General features: G+C 40.1%; 1 protein-coding gene across 1 annotated transcript; it reads right to left on the bottom strand.

The window, feature by feature from the left end:
• Positions 1214 to 1555, bottom strand: LOC107640433. Its single transcript, XM_016343956.1, has one exon. It carries the CDS (start codon positions 1553 to 1555, stop codon positions 1214 to 1216), a length of 342 nt encoding a protein of 113 aa, XP_016199442.1.

Here is a 14054-nt window from a genome sequence, read left to right as displayed (position 1 = left end):
AATCATCATACATCATCATACAACAATTCCAACAACCAATTTAATTTAATCTTATCCTATGGGTCACTAGCTTAAGTGTCCAGAAATATTATATATTACATAGAAAAAACCAAAATCATACTTTGGCTGATTCCCTATATGAACCAAAACTCAAAATTTAGCACCAAATGAGCTTCCAACCACAAGCAAGCCACCAATGTAACTCTAACAAGCACCAACAAGCTCCAAACTCACAATAATCAAACTATATATGCATAAACCATCACAAATCAACCTAGGGTTCCATTTAAACATACTATTACAAGGGTTTAATATCTCTTACCTTTTCCAACAGATTTAATAGCCAAAATCTAATGCTAAGCAAGGACTAGAGCAAACCTAAACATCCAAAATCACAAAAACTCATTTAACCGAAAGCCCTAAAAACCCAAAATTTTGGAGAGAATAACTGAGAGGATTTCGAGCTTGCCATACCATTTTCTTATATGAGTTTTGTAGAGCTCTTCACAAGGAATGCGTAGCCGTTGACGACATACAAATCGGAGCACCATAGCTCGAGATATCGCAAGTTGAAGTGAGGAGTGAATAGTGTCAATGGGGGTTTTCTTCTTCTTCCCCCTCTCTTCTCAATTCTGTTGTGTGTGTGTTTAATGATGAATGGGTTCATTAATGAGCCCTTATATATGTTGGACTTGGGCCCAACTTGGGCCCGATTCAATCCGTTAGCGTTTTTAGCCCGTTTGGCCCAACTTCGGGCCAAACCTTTAAAATTAACGCCCGGTTTTTTATTTCTAATGTTTTCTAAGGTTTTTGGCTGTTTCCACTCTTTCTCGTGTGGTACCGGGCAGACTTGAACTGGTTCAACCGGTTCAATTACCGGTTTGCAGTTTTTCACGGTTTTTCGCAGAAAATACATTTTCTGACTCAGAAAGACCCACTAAGTCCAAAAATCGCATTTAAATCCTCAAATTCTCACTCTAACTTTTTGGAACATAACATGAGCTATATAATCGCTTAATTAACCGGTTGATTAGTTGCGGTTCTTACATTCTCCCCACTAAATAAGAAATTTTGCCCTCAAAATTTGAATTACCTGAGAAAAGCTCGGTATAATCCTTTCGCATCTCGGACTCCAGTTTCCAAGTGTGTTCTTCGACTCCAGCTCTTTTCCAAGCAACCTTAACTAATGTAACTTCTTTTCCTCGCAGCTTCTTCACACTGGTGTCACTTGGAATGTTAAGTTCTCCCTCAACTCGACCGACTCAGGCTCTAACACATGAGCCGCATTTGACGTGTACTTACGGAGTTGTGACATGTGGAATACGTCATGCAGGTTAGATAGGTGAGGTGGCAAAGCAACTTGATACGCCACCGGTCCGAATCGCCTTAGAATCTCAAACAGTCCTATAAATCTCGGATTCAACTTCTTGGTCTTGATTACTCTCCCAATCCCTGTTGTCGGTGTAACCCTCAGAAATACACGTTCTCCCACTTCAAACTCTAACGGTTTCCTCCTCTGGTCCGCATAACCTGAGCAGTTAAAATCCTTTCCCATATCTTCTTAATCTTTTCTGTAGTCTCTGCTACCAAATCTGGACCCAAAACACTTGCTTTACCAGATTCATACCAACAAAGTGGAGATTGGCACTTCCGTCCATACAAGGCCTCATACGGAGCCATCTCTATGCTTGCATGAAAGTTGTTGTTGTACACAAACTCTACCAATGGCATGTAGCGGTCCCAACTTCCGGGTTGATCCAATACACACGCTCTGAGCATATCCTCCATCGTCTGAATAGTCTTTTCTAACTGTCCATCCGTTTGCGGATGATATGTGGTACTGAGACATAGCTTTGTGCCGAAAGCTCTTTGGAAAGCTCCCCAAAACCTTAAAGTGAATCGGGGATCATGGTCTGACACTATGCTCGACGACACACCATGCAACCTTACTATCTCCTTGATGTACAATCTCACCAACTCCTCCATAGAATAGTTCACGTGGATAGGCAAAAAATGAGCGAATTTGGTTAAGCGATCCACGATCACCCAAACTGCATCAAATCCCGACCTAGTCCTCGGTAAACCGGTCACAAAATCCATCGCGATTCCTTCCCACTTCCACTGAGGAATTTCAAGTGGATGTAGCATTTCCGACGGTTTCTGATGTTCTATCTTCACCTTCTGTCACGTCAGGCACCTTGAGACATGTTCCGCCACATCCTTCTTCATACCAGGCTGCCAGAACATAGCCTTCAGATCGTGATACATCTTAGTACTCCCAGGGTGAATAGAAAATCCGCTCTTGTGCGCTTCTCTCAATATATCTTGCCGCAACGTCCCAACATCCGGCACAATGATCCTACCCTTGAATCTCCACAATCCATCTTGATCCCATGACACTCTCCACTGCTTCCCTTGCTTGATAGCTGGCAACACCTTAGGTAACACGTAATCGTTTTGATGAGCCTTTAGGAGTTCGGATTTAAAGTCACTTGAGATCTGTAACTGATTTAGGCAAGCTCTTCTGGCAACTTCACCAATATCTAATTTAAGATCCACAAACTTCTCCACTAGCTCCTCCTCCTTAATTCTCATCCAAGCAATTGTCAAGGACTTCCGACTCAAAGCGTTTGCTACCACATTCGCCTTTCCGGGATGATAACTCAGTTCAAAATCGTAGTCCTTAAGCAACTCCATTGATAAACCCCGTTTTTAGGGTTTATCATGTGCGGAATTTAGAGCATTTTATTAATCTTTTCTCACATTTATTCAATGAAATAACATAGTTTTGTGATTCTCCCTCATTTTGTGCTTAAGTGTGAAAACATACTTCTAGAACTTTAATTTGATGATTTTTACTCACCTTTGATTCCACTAGATGCCTTGATTTATTTTTTAAGTGATTTCAGGTTGAAAAGGCTAGGAATGGATCAAAGGAGTGAAAAGGAAAGCATGCAAAGTGGAGAACACATGGAAAAAAGCCAAAGATTTGGATGCACTCAGCCACGTGCACGCACACTGGACGCGCACGCGTGGATTGCAAAAATCCCAAGGACGCGCACGCGTGCTGTACGCGTATGCGTCGGTGCTGAGTGGTGACTGATGTGTTGTTCTGTGTACATATTGCTACTGCTGTGTTGATTTTGATTTACAAGCATTGCCTAATTCCTGCCTTGCTTGATTGATGCTGCCCGACTCATGAAATCCGTGTTTGTTTTACCCGTTTGAGATGACTTGGATTCATATGACTGTTTTTGTTGCTTCCTGCATATGTATTGTTGATTGACAAGACCAAGGAACTATTTGACGGATTGCTGTGTCAAATAGAACCTTGGCTAGCTATGTCAACATGAACCTTCTTATGTTTTCACTAGTACCGATTTAAACCACTTGCTATATGAGTTCTATGATTTTGTCATTTGATCAAAACATGTGCCTTCTGATTAAGGTTCATTCACTTGTAATACTTGGTGCATTCCACTAGTGTGATTTTCATTTGAAATTGTTTTCAACTTGCTTTAGTCACACAAAGTGCATTTTAATTTTTTCAACACCAATTATTACAAATTTAGTGACCATGACCATTATTGGTGACTTGCTTTCTATTAAGTGCTTTTATGCAAATTCATATTTCATCATCAATGACTGCATCTTCCTCATGAATGTGAGTGCGCTTGTTATTCGTACTTTCTGCATATATCTTGATTAGGCCAAAAAAATCGTCATACCACTAATCTTTGACCGGTTTTCTAACTTCTAACTTGCTTAACATACTGACCTTTCTTTTCACTTTCAAATTAACCCTTTCACTATTCTTTTGGGTATGACGATTATTGTGCTTAATAAACAAGCATTGTGCGAATATTGCTTGAATTCTTAGTTTATGGCCCTAATTGATTACTGATTTCTATTTGCTTACATTCCAAGTTTTCCTCTTTTTGACTCACATCATGATTACATGTCTTCTTGTTGCCTTCTGTATGTGCTTAAGGCCTTGCTTTATATTTTGCTACTTGGCTTAATTGTTTATATCCTGTTATATTGGTTTTTTAGGATGTCGGATAGAGGAAAAGCTAAGGTCACCTCTAGAAAGAGGAAGAAACCTCAATCTCTCTGCTACTTCTCCTTTCACTGATTATGCTAAGAATCCCCTTTCAGAGAAGGACAAAGTAGACCAGCAGCTTCCGCCTACGGATACACACAGGTTTCCTAACTTATATTGTGAGCTCCGTTTCCCAACCTATCGGCCGAAGACCCTGAACATAGAGAAGAAACTGGCCATCCCCGCCGACCTGAGGCAATCCATTCATGCCCGTATTGAGGGGATGGGTCTCGGTTTTGTCGATAGGGTGTTGGGTAGGGTAAACACCTCGTGGGTTCATGAATTCTACTGTAACTTCTTCAGGCATAACCTTGAGTCAGTTTACCTGTGAGGCAGACAGATAATAGTTACAGAGGCTGCTATTGAGGATGTACTTGGCTGTCTACCTAAGACTAGTGACACAGATGCATATGTACCAGTTGGAGTCGAGATACATTGTATGACATTTGATTATGATGCCTTGAGGGACATTGTTGCCACCCTAGATGCCCCTTGGGAGCTTGATGCTAATAATAGGAAACCCAAGGGGATGTTATTTGCTCATCTGACACGGGAGGCTCGGACATGGCAGCAGATTCTTGCACACTATGTCATGCCGACCACCCATTTTACTGAGATTCCGGTGGATATGCTTCTCCTTATTAGCTGTATCATGGAGGGAAAGGAGGTATACTTTCCCTGGCTGATCCGGAGGTTTATGTGGTGAGGGCATGTCCGTGGCACACTTCCATTCCTGACCTTGGTCACTGAGATGATTGAGCGAGCCGGTGCTCCATGGGGAGCAAATGATGAGTCACCACCCCTAGTACACGGAAAGGAGGACGTGATTCCGTGGGGGACATGGGTGAATGAGAAGCCCCATCCCGGAGCCACTCTAGGGCTAGAGCCAGAGTAGCAGCGACACATGGAGCTTCATCTTCCTCGGCCGCAGCAGACCCATCAGCACCAGTAGCACTACAGCACCACTACCACCAGTACCTCAGTTGACATATCTATTGGTATAGCGTCTTTTCCGCTTCATGGAGCGTAGTGAGCGCCGCATCATGCGACGTCTTGACAGAGTGGATCAGATGTTTGTAGCACTAGGCGTTGAGTTGCCCCCTATTGCCGACCATTCTTCTTCAGAGGAGGAGGAGCACGAGGAGGAGCAGGATCAGCCAGAGGCGCCACCACAGACACAGGCTACCCCAGAGGCGCAGCAGCCCCCTAAGGAGCCACAGCCTCAGCCCCAGCCAGCAGCGACAGTTGACTCTCACCCCGAGCTCGAGCAGTAGCATCGAGGACGATGCTCTATTCTAAGTGTGGGGAGGTCACCGTCGTCACCGTCGGTGGAGTTGCTATTTTGGGTGATAAGTTCGGACATTTATCTTTTATTTTGTGCTATTTCTAGTATTTTGCATTTTGTTTTATTCCGCACTTTTGGTATTATTGTATATATTTGTTATTTTGAGATACTTTTATTTTAGTTTGTTGCATTTTGCATTCTAGATATTTCATACTATCAGTTGGATTTTGCCTTATGTAGTTGTTTTAGCTTTTTAGTTGTGATTAGAAAAATATTTTGGATTGTTGAAACCCAAGTTTACCCTTTTTGCATATGAAATTTGGTTTGATTGGAAAAGAAAGGAGAAACTAAGAAATTTTTAGAATTTCTAAATCACAACATTGCATTTAGAATTTCTATAGGGCACCACCCCAATTGATTGAAAATTTTTGTGGAACTTGCTTGAATCACATATAATTTGTGAAGCATGTTTTTGAGCTAAGAATACAAGCATGTGAGATTTGAGCCTAATGATGTGGTTACATCTTATAACCACCTATTTTCCTTCTTGTGTGCAATTGTTCTCTTTTTATGATTGTGATCCTTGATTTGTTTAATTCTTTATGTCCATTATTCCTTGTATTCATGCACTTATATGATTGAGGCCATTGTTTCATAAAGCTCACTTATCCAAATAGCCTACCTTTTACCTTCCATTGTTAGCCAATTTTGAGCCTACGCTTAACCCAATTGTTCTTTATTTTAGCACATTACAAACCTAAAGCGAAAAACAATAAAAGTCCCTTGTTTGGATCTTTGATTAGCTTAGGCTAGTGAGAGTGTTCATTATTCAAGTTTGGGAGATTTGGGAACATTGGTTGGGATAAAGGGGTGTTTTGTATTTCTATATTTGGGAATTGGGTGCACGCTCATGTATTGATCAAATGTTAGACCTTATGCATTGATGTTCTTGTATATAGTTTGAAAGAAAGAAAAGAAAATAAAAATGAGAAAAAAACAAAAGAAAAAGAGAAAAGTGAAAAAGAAAAGAAAAGAAAAGAAAGAAAAAAAGAAGGAAGAAAAAATTGGAAAAGCAATAAAAAGGGGACAAAATGCCCCAAAGTAAAGATCAATAAGCATCAATGCATAAGTGTTGTGAAGTAAAAAGAAATACATGAGTGTGTGAAAAAGTGAAGAATGGGTAGTTAGGTTAGAACTTAATTGTATAGGCTATCATAGGTTATGTGGGAAAGTCTAGGCTAACCAAAGATTCAAATTCTTGTCCACTTAACCATATATGACCCTACCTTGACACTAGCCCTATTACAACATATGAGAAAGTCCTCATGATAATTGTATACATGCATTGAATAATTGTTGATTGTTAGATGAAGAACAAACCTTGGAAAGCTTGAAATAGAGGAGAATTGAGTGAATCAACCCTTAAACACTTGAGTGACTAGAGCGGATACACATTTGGTGAGGGTTCGATTGCTCAATTACATGTTTTTACCATAATCATTCTTATTCATGTAAGTTTGTGAATCTTTTTGATAATTCAATACAATTGTGGGTTTGGTTTGGACTTGATTCCTATTGCTTTAGCCCCTATGCGTACATATGTTCTCTTGGAAGTTGATTTGTTTTGATCAAGCATTTGCATTCATGATAGATAGTTGCATTTAGATAGTTTGCATATAGTTTAGTTACATTAAATAAATGTCATACCCCTTATTTCATTCTTGGTATAGCATGAGGACATGCTATGGTTTAAGTGTGGGGAGGTTGATAAACCCCGTTTTTAGGGTTTATCATGTGTGGAATTTAGAGCATTTTATCAATCTTTTTTCACATTTATTCAATGAAATAGCATAGTTTTGTGATTCTCCCTCATTTTGTGCTTAAGTGTGAAAACATGCTTCTAGACCTTTAATTTGATGATTTTGACTCACCTTTGATTCCACTAGATGCCTTGATTTGTTTGTTAAGTGATTTCAGGTTGAAAAGGCTAGGAATAGATCAAAGGAGTGAAGAGGAAAGCATGCAAAGTGGAGAACACATGGAAAAAAGCCAAAGATTTGGATGCACTCAGCCACGCGCACGCGCACTGGATGCGTACACGTGGATCGCAAAAATCCCAAGGATGCGCATGCATGCTGTACGCATACGCGTCGGTGCTGGCACGTGATTTTTAAGTGAAAATGTGCCCAGCGAATTCACAGAGGCTGTGGGACCCAATCTAAACCAACTTTGGCGCCAAAAACACTTAAAAGGACCAAGGATTGAAGGGAAAAAGGGGATTCCATCACTTTAGACATGAGTTTTTAGTTAGTTTTAGTTTAGAGATAGTTTTAGAGAGAGAAGCTCTCACTTCTCTCTAGGATTAGGATTAGGTTTAGGTCAATAATCTTAGCTCTCACTTCTCTCACTTGATTTCCTTTACCATTTACTTTTCTTGTTTCTTATCCAAAACCCCAAAATATACATGTCCATAGCCAATAACAAGAACACTACCCTGCAATTCCTTTGAAAGACGACCCAATGTTTAAATACTTCGGTTATTAGATTCATTAGGGGTTTGTACTTGTGACAAACAAAATTTTTGTATGAAAGGTTTATTGTTGGTTTAGAAACTATACTTCGACGAGAATTTATTTGTAAATTCTAAACCGTAAAAAAAAATCACTCATCATCCATCCATCTCCTCTGACGCATGTTAAGCTCTTTTTGATTGAAGATGTACTTGAGACTCTTATGATCAGAAAAGACGTTAAACCTCACTCCGTATAAGTGGTGCCTCCAAATCTTCAATGCAAACACAATCGCCGCTAATTCCAAGTCATGAGTTGGGTAAGTTACCTCATGCGGTCTCAGCTGACGCGATGCGTAAGTCACAACATTCTGGTGTTGCATCAACACGCAACCAAACCCTTCAAGGAAGCATCATAGTACACTTCAAACGGTTCATGCGGTTTTGGCAAGATTAAAATAGGTGCTGAAGTTAACTTCTACTTCAAAGTCTAGAAACTCTCTTCACACTCCGACGTCCAAACGAAAGGTGCTTCTTTCCTTGTCAATTTAGTCATTGGTAGTGCAATCCGGGAAAATCCTTCAATGAATCTCCGGTAATATCTGGCTAAGCCCAAAAAGCTCCTGACTTTCGTCACCGTTGTCGGTCTTTCCCATTCCATCACCGCTTCTACCTTAGAAGGATCCACGGCTATTCCTCCTTTGCTCACCATATAGCCTAAGAACTTCACTTCCTCCTTCTAAAACTCACACTTCAACAACTTAGCATACAATTTTTGCTCCTTTAGGATTTGCAACACAGTCCTCAAGTGTTCCTCATGCTCCTTCACCGTCTTAGAGTAAACCAAGATATCGTCTATGAAAACCACCACGAACTTGTCCAAAAAGGGACGAAACACTCTGTTCATGTAATCCATGAAAACAGCGGGTGCATTCGTTAACCCAAAGGACATAACCGCAAACTTGTAATGTCCATAGTGCATCCTAAACACTGTCTTAGGGATATCATCCTCTTTCACCCTTATCTGATGGTAACTAGATCTCAAATCAATTTTGAAAAACACCCCAGCTCCTTGCAGTTGATCCATCAAATCATCTATCCTTGGCAGCGGATACTTATTCTTCACCGTCACTTTGTTCAACTGTCGGTAGTCCACACACAGTCGCATTCCTCCACCCTTCTTCTTCACCAATAAAACTGGCGCTCCCCATGGTGATACACTCGGTCGAATGAACCTCTTATTCTAAAGCTCCTCCAACTGAGTCTTTAACTCTGCCAACTCTATCGGAGCCATTCTATACGGCACAATCGACACTGGTCTGGCTCCCGGCACCAATTTAATCACAAACTCAATCTCCCTTTGAGGTGGTAATTCAGGAATATCCTCCAGAAATACCTTCGGAAAGTCTCTAACCACCGGGATCTGATCTAAGTTCTGGGCATCGCCCGAAGCATTAGCAGTTAACAAGATGTAACCCTGACACCCTTCTGATACCACTAAATGTAACACCCTAATTAGCCTAAGCTTTACCTCGCATCGTAAAGCAAATATTAATCAAGGATTACGACAGTTCTAAGCTCATACATATAATATATATAGAAAGAATAGTATAATCTAGAAGCCCGATGAAGGATGCAGCTCAAAAATAGGATTTTAAAAGCGCAAAATGTAACACCCTAATATTCAAATCCTTATGCTCGAGTCATAAGTTAATGATATTACGGTGGTACGACTCTCAGGTGGATTTTTAATAAATAAATATAGGTAATTTCGAAAGGAGTATTAATCGAGAAGCCTGAAAAGAGTAGAAATAAAATCACGAAGACGTAACACTCACGTTTCGACAACAAAAGATAAACCGTGAAGCCGAAAATGGTATACGGACAAGGCATAGAGGAGATTGAGAGATAGATAACAGATAGATATTTATAACATAAGTAAATAGCCACTAGTCGCGACCCGCAAAGTTTAGGCCGGCTAGGGTACAGTATGAAAGTAGTTGACAACAGTATATCCTAATCTCTCCCAAAGGAAACATGAGAGCCTCTATAGGCAATTCAAAAGAGTTCAATACATAATATAATCTTTCCAAAACAAAGGTGGAGAGATTCTAAGCAAAACACCAAGTAGAGAAAATAAAGATCTTCGCCGTCTCTCAGACGACCCACAACTCACTTCTGAACACCTGGACCTGTATCTGAAAAACAAGAGATATATACGGAATGAGAACCCCGGGCCCATGGGTTCCCAGTACGGTAAAAGTGCCAAATAAATTCAATGTACTGCAATAAAAACTCACTAAGCATCCTAAACTTCTTCGCCAATTATTCATCCTAGGTTCTCGCTAATCCATGAATAGGCAACTGCCATAAGGGAGTGCTAAATTTAATTCATGTTTCACATGTTTCCCAACTCGCTGACTCTTCCACGAATCAGACTCAGAATCATAAACAAAACCATCATCAGTCATCCTGTCTCAGCAATTCTATATCAATACATCATACCCTCACCTGGAGCTAGTGAAATCACATCACTGCGTCTACCCAGGGAGCTCAAATCATCTCATCCAATGGTCATCATCATCATGCAATCTCATCATCAATTCATCTCATCAAGAACAGCCCTCAACCTCTACCGACACCAACATGAGGGGTCTCTCAGTTGTACAAACACAAGCAATACAGGCAAGTAATACACAATTAAGGTACAAGTAGAACAAGTAGCAAATAATCAGATAACATAGCATATATAATGTAGAAATCCAAAACAAATAGGCAAACCCAAACAATTCAAACATATGCAAATGATGAGTGCCTGACCTATGGCTGATGATATCATCTGTCGGTTATCAAGCCAACCCGACGTGTCCGGTAGCTAACCCGGGCACAGTCTCTCTGTTGCGCAATAATATCATTAGAGGGAATATGTGCCATGTCACCATTAGAGGGTATCTGCACCCTGTCGCCATTAGAGGGTATCGGTGCCCTGTCACCCTTACAACCAGAGAGAAAACACAAGCATACTTACATTCAACATTTTCCATTATTATTCATTTATCATATTCATTCATTTATCATATATGCATTTATACTCAGCCATAATCCATAATGGCTTTGCCGTAACCCGGCAATAACTCAGCTATCCGGCTCACAGTTCAATCCAGAACTAGCCAATTTATCAACATGGCTCTGCTGTATTCGGCAATAACTCAGCCACCTGGCTCATGGTTCAATCAAGAACCAGCTATTTATCAATAAATATAGTCCTTCGGCTCATGGCATACACGGTACTTCCACCGTCATCCTCCATATCTCATATAATCATCTTTGATCATCGTTGATCATAACTTTTTCCCTTGCTTCATTCGCAAGTTACCACATCCCCTAGCTCCTTTCTCATTGCTAGGCATATCGTAAGGATTTAATACATAAGGGGTGAGATCGGAGGCTTAGAAGTATGATGTTTGGCTTTTAAAACTCAAAAATTAACTTTGGCATGAAAACAGAGCCACACGTACGCGTCCTCCACGTGTACGCGTGGGTGCATTTGTGCCCCAAGCACAAAACTGGCACAACTCTCGGGAAAATGGCTGGGCATTGGGTGCAACGCATCGACGCGCACGCGCGCACGCGTGGATGGTGCCTTCTTGAAGAACGACGCGTACGCGCCAAGTGCGCCTACGCGTGGAGGGTCATTCTACTAAAAATTTTCTAAGTTAAAAGCTGCAGAATTCACAGATTCAACCCCCAATCTTCCGACGGACATAACTTTCTCATTTTAAATCGTTTTTCACCTGTTCTTCAAACGGTACGGACATCCTGGATCCAATTTTACTTCTAAACAAGTTTGGCACAAAACGAAAATCTGCAGTCCAAGTTATGTCCCGTCAAAGTATGCCCAAAAAACATGTTTTCACACAAGACCACAAAGTGCCATTTTCAAAACAAGCCATTTTCAACCTTTTCAAAATCAACCAAAGCATTGCTAATTTCAACCCCTTTTGAAATCAATCAAAATATACCAAAACCAACATCAAGCCTCCTCAACTCATACATTAACACTTTACCACAATTCACAAAACCGCCATATGACCGTTTTTACCCATTTCAAACAAATGGCTAAATTGCAAACACATTAACATGTCATACATCCTTTCTCATCCTAATTTCCAACAATACTATTTTCAATCAATCATCATTATACATAATCAATATCATACTCACTATCACGTGGTTTCACCCACTAATCAACCTTAATCATTCCTCAAGCATATATCACAATATACATATCTCTCATGCATCATCATACCATCAAGGCATCATTAATCATAATCACATATATGACCACATAATATATCTCAACCAAAACTAAGCATACCTCATCTACATAATTTCACCCAAAATTACCAAATTCCACACTTCAACTCCTCAAACCTTATTATTCAATAACCAACCCAATTATTCATATATTCATTATCTGAAATTCATCCAATCACTTGTGTCATCATAAAATGCACACATCAACTTACCTTCCTTACCTCTTTCCGGCCACCGGCCCAAAATTCACGGCCTCCGGCCCAATATTCACAATTTAAATGCATAAACCACAAATCAATACTCATTACCCAGTACATCAAATTCTCAATACACCAAGCATACAAGGCCACACAATTTTCAACCCAATTATTAATTCACATTACATACCAACTATGCATATTAGCACCAACCATTTACACAATCCAAACTTAATCCTAAGGGCATCTAGCCTAGGAATTCTCACACGGTACTTAAATGAAACTTAAACCGTACCTCTTGTGAATATCACCCATGGCTCATACTAGAGCACTCCTAAACAACCAAAATCATAAGGTTTCCTCAAAACCCAAACCAAATTCGAATTTGAAGAGGAAAATGAAAACTGGGCAGAGGACAGTGGATTACTCACCACAAAACTTAAATAAAATTGTAGAGGATAAAAAGAGCGACGCGTGGCCGTAAACGGCTCGTCAATCGGAGCTCCGTAGCTCAAGTTATGGTGGTTTGAAGATCAAAGAGAGTTAGGTTTTCTCTCTTCCCTCCTCTCTTCTCAATTCAGCGCCCCAACCCTTCCTTTTAGAGTAGAATGAGCTGAAATGCTCATAACTAATGTTTATATATATTAGGTCTTGGGCCCACTTAGGCCCGGTTTACTTATTTTTGTCCGTTAACCCAATTTTGGGCCAAAACCTTTAAGATTAGCGCTCCAAATCGCATTTTAAATATTTCTACCTTCCCTAATTAAAATTCCTCCTTTCTTAACCTTATTTACTTATAATCAATTTTCTCAACTGCAGTACCAGACAGATCTCAGCCGGTACTGCCGGTCAAAATTCCACTGCGCGTTTTTACGCAGAAAACTATGTTTTCCGACTCGGAAAATTCACTGAATCCAAATATTATATTTAAATGATCAAATTCCAATTGCCAAATCTTCCAACCATATTCGCTCCTATTTAATTTACTATTTAATTAATTTTCGTTAGACCGGGTATTACATTCTACCCCCTAACAGAAATTTTCGCCCTCGAAAATTCTATCCATCACTGCGAGTACGTGAGCATAGTCTGCCTTTATATCCAACGCATAACAGTTCCAAGGTCCTTTTACTCTGCGCGCTTCCGTTGCACACTCTGATTTCTCTATCTCCGAGGGTCTCATTCATTCGTTCAACGTCAACCAACAGCCTCGTTCCTTACTTTTTTCGTCTCATCAACTCACACCCTATTAAATCTCAAATCATGTCATCAATAAGATTGCCATCATCGTTAATCATAGCCATCATCCCACATCACTATAATCAATCGAAGATTATCACCATACCTTAAACATACTCCATCACTATCCTCTCTCTCTGCCAAGCCAATTCCTCTAATCACAGTTCAACTCCAAGCATAACCTCCAAACTTACTTTCTTATTCTCAAACCCTTGAAGTTCTACATGACTTGCTGTTATGAAGTCTCTGACTTGTCAATCAAAAACCCCTTTCATTTCTAGAAATCAAATGAGTTTGAAATAATAATTCAACAAAATCATGAGAATCTGCTTTTCTTTAATAATCTATAAAAGCATTCGAGACACATCTCTTTTGTTAGAGTTACTCATATCAAAAATCATCTTC

The sequence above is a fragment of the Arachis ipaensis genome, chromosome B05, assembly GCF_000816755.2.
Source record: "Arachis ipaensis cultivar K30076 chromosome B05, Araip1.1, whole genome shotgun sequence".
Lineage (NCBI taxonomy): Eukaryota > Viridiplantae > Streptophyta > Magnoliopsida > Fabales > Fabaceae > Arachis > Arachis ipaensis.
The sequence above is the reverse complement of the archived record's forward strand: the minus strand, read 5'-3'. Positions and strand labels throughout refer to the sequence as shown.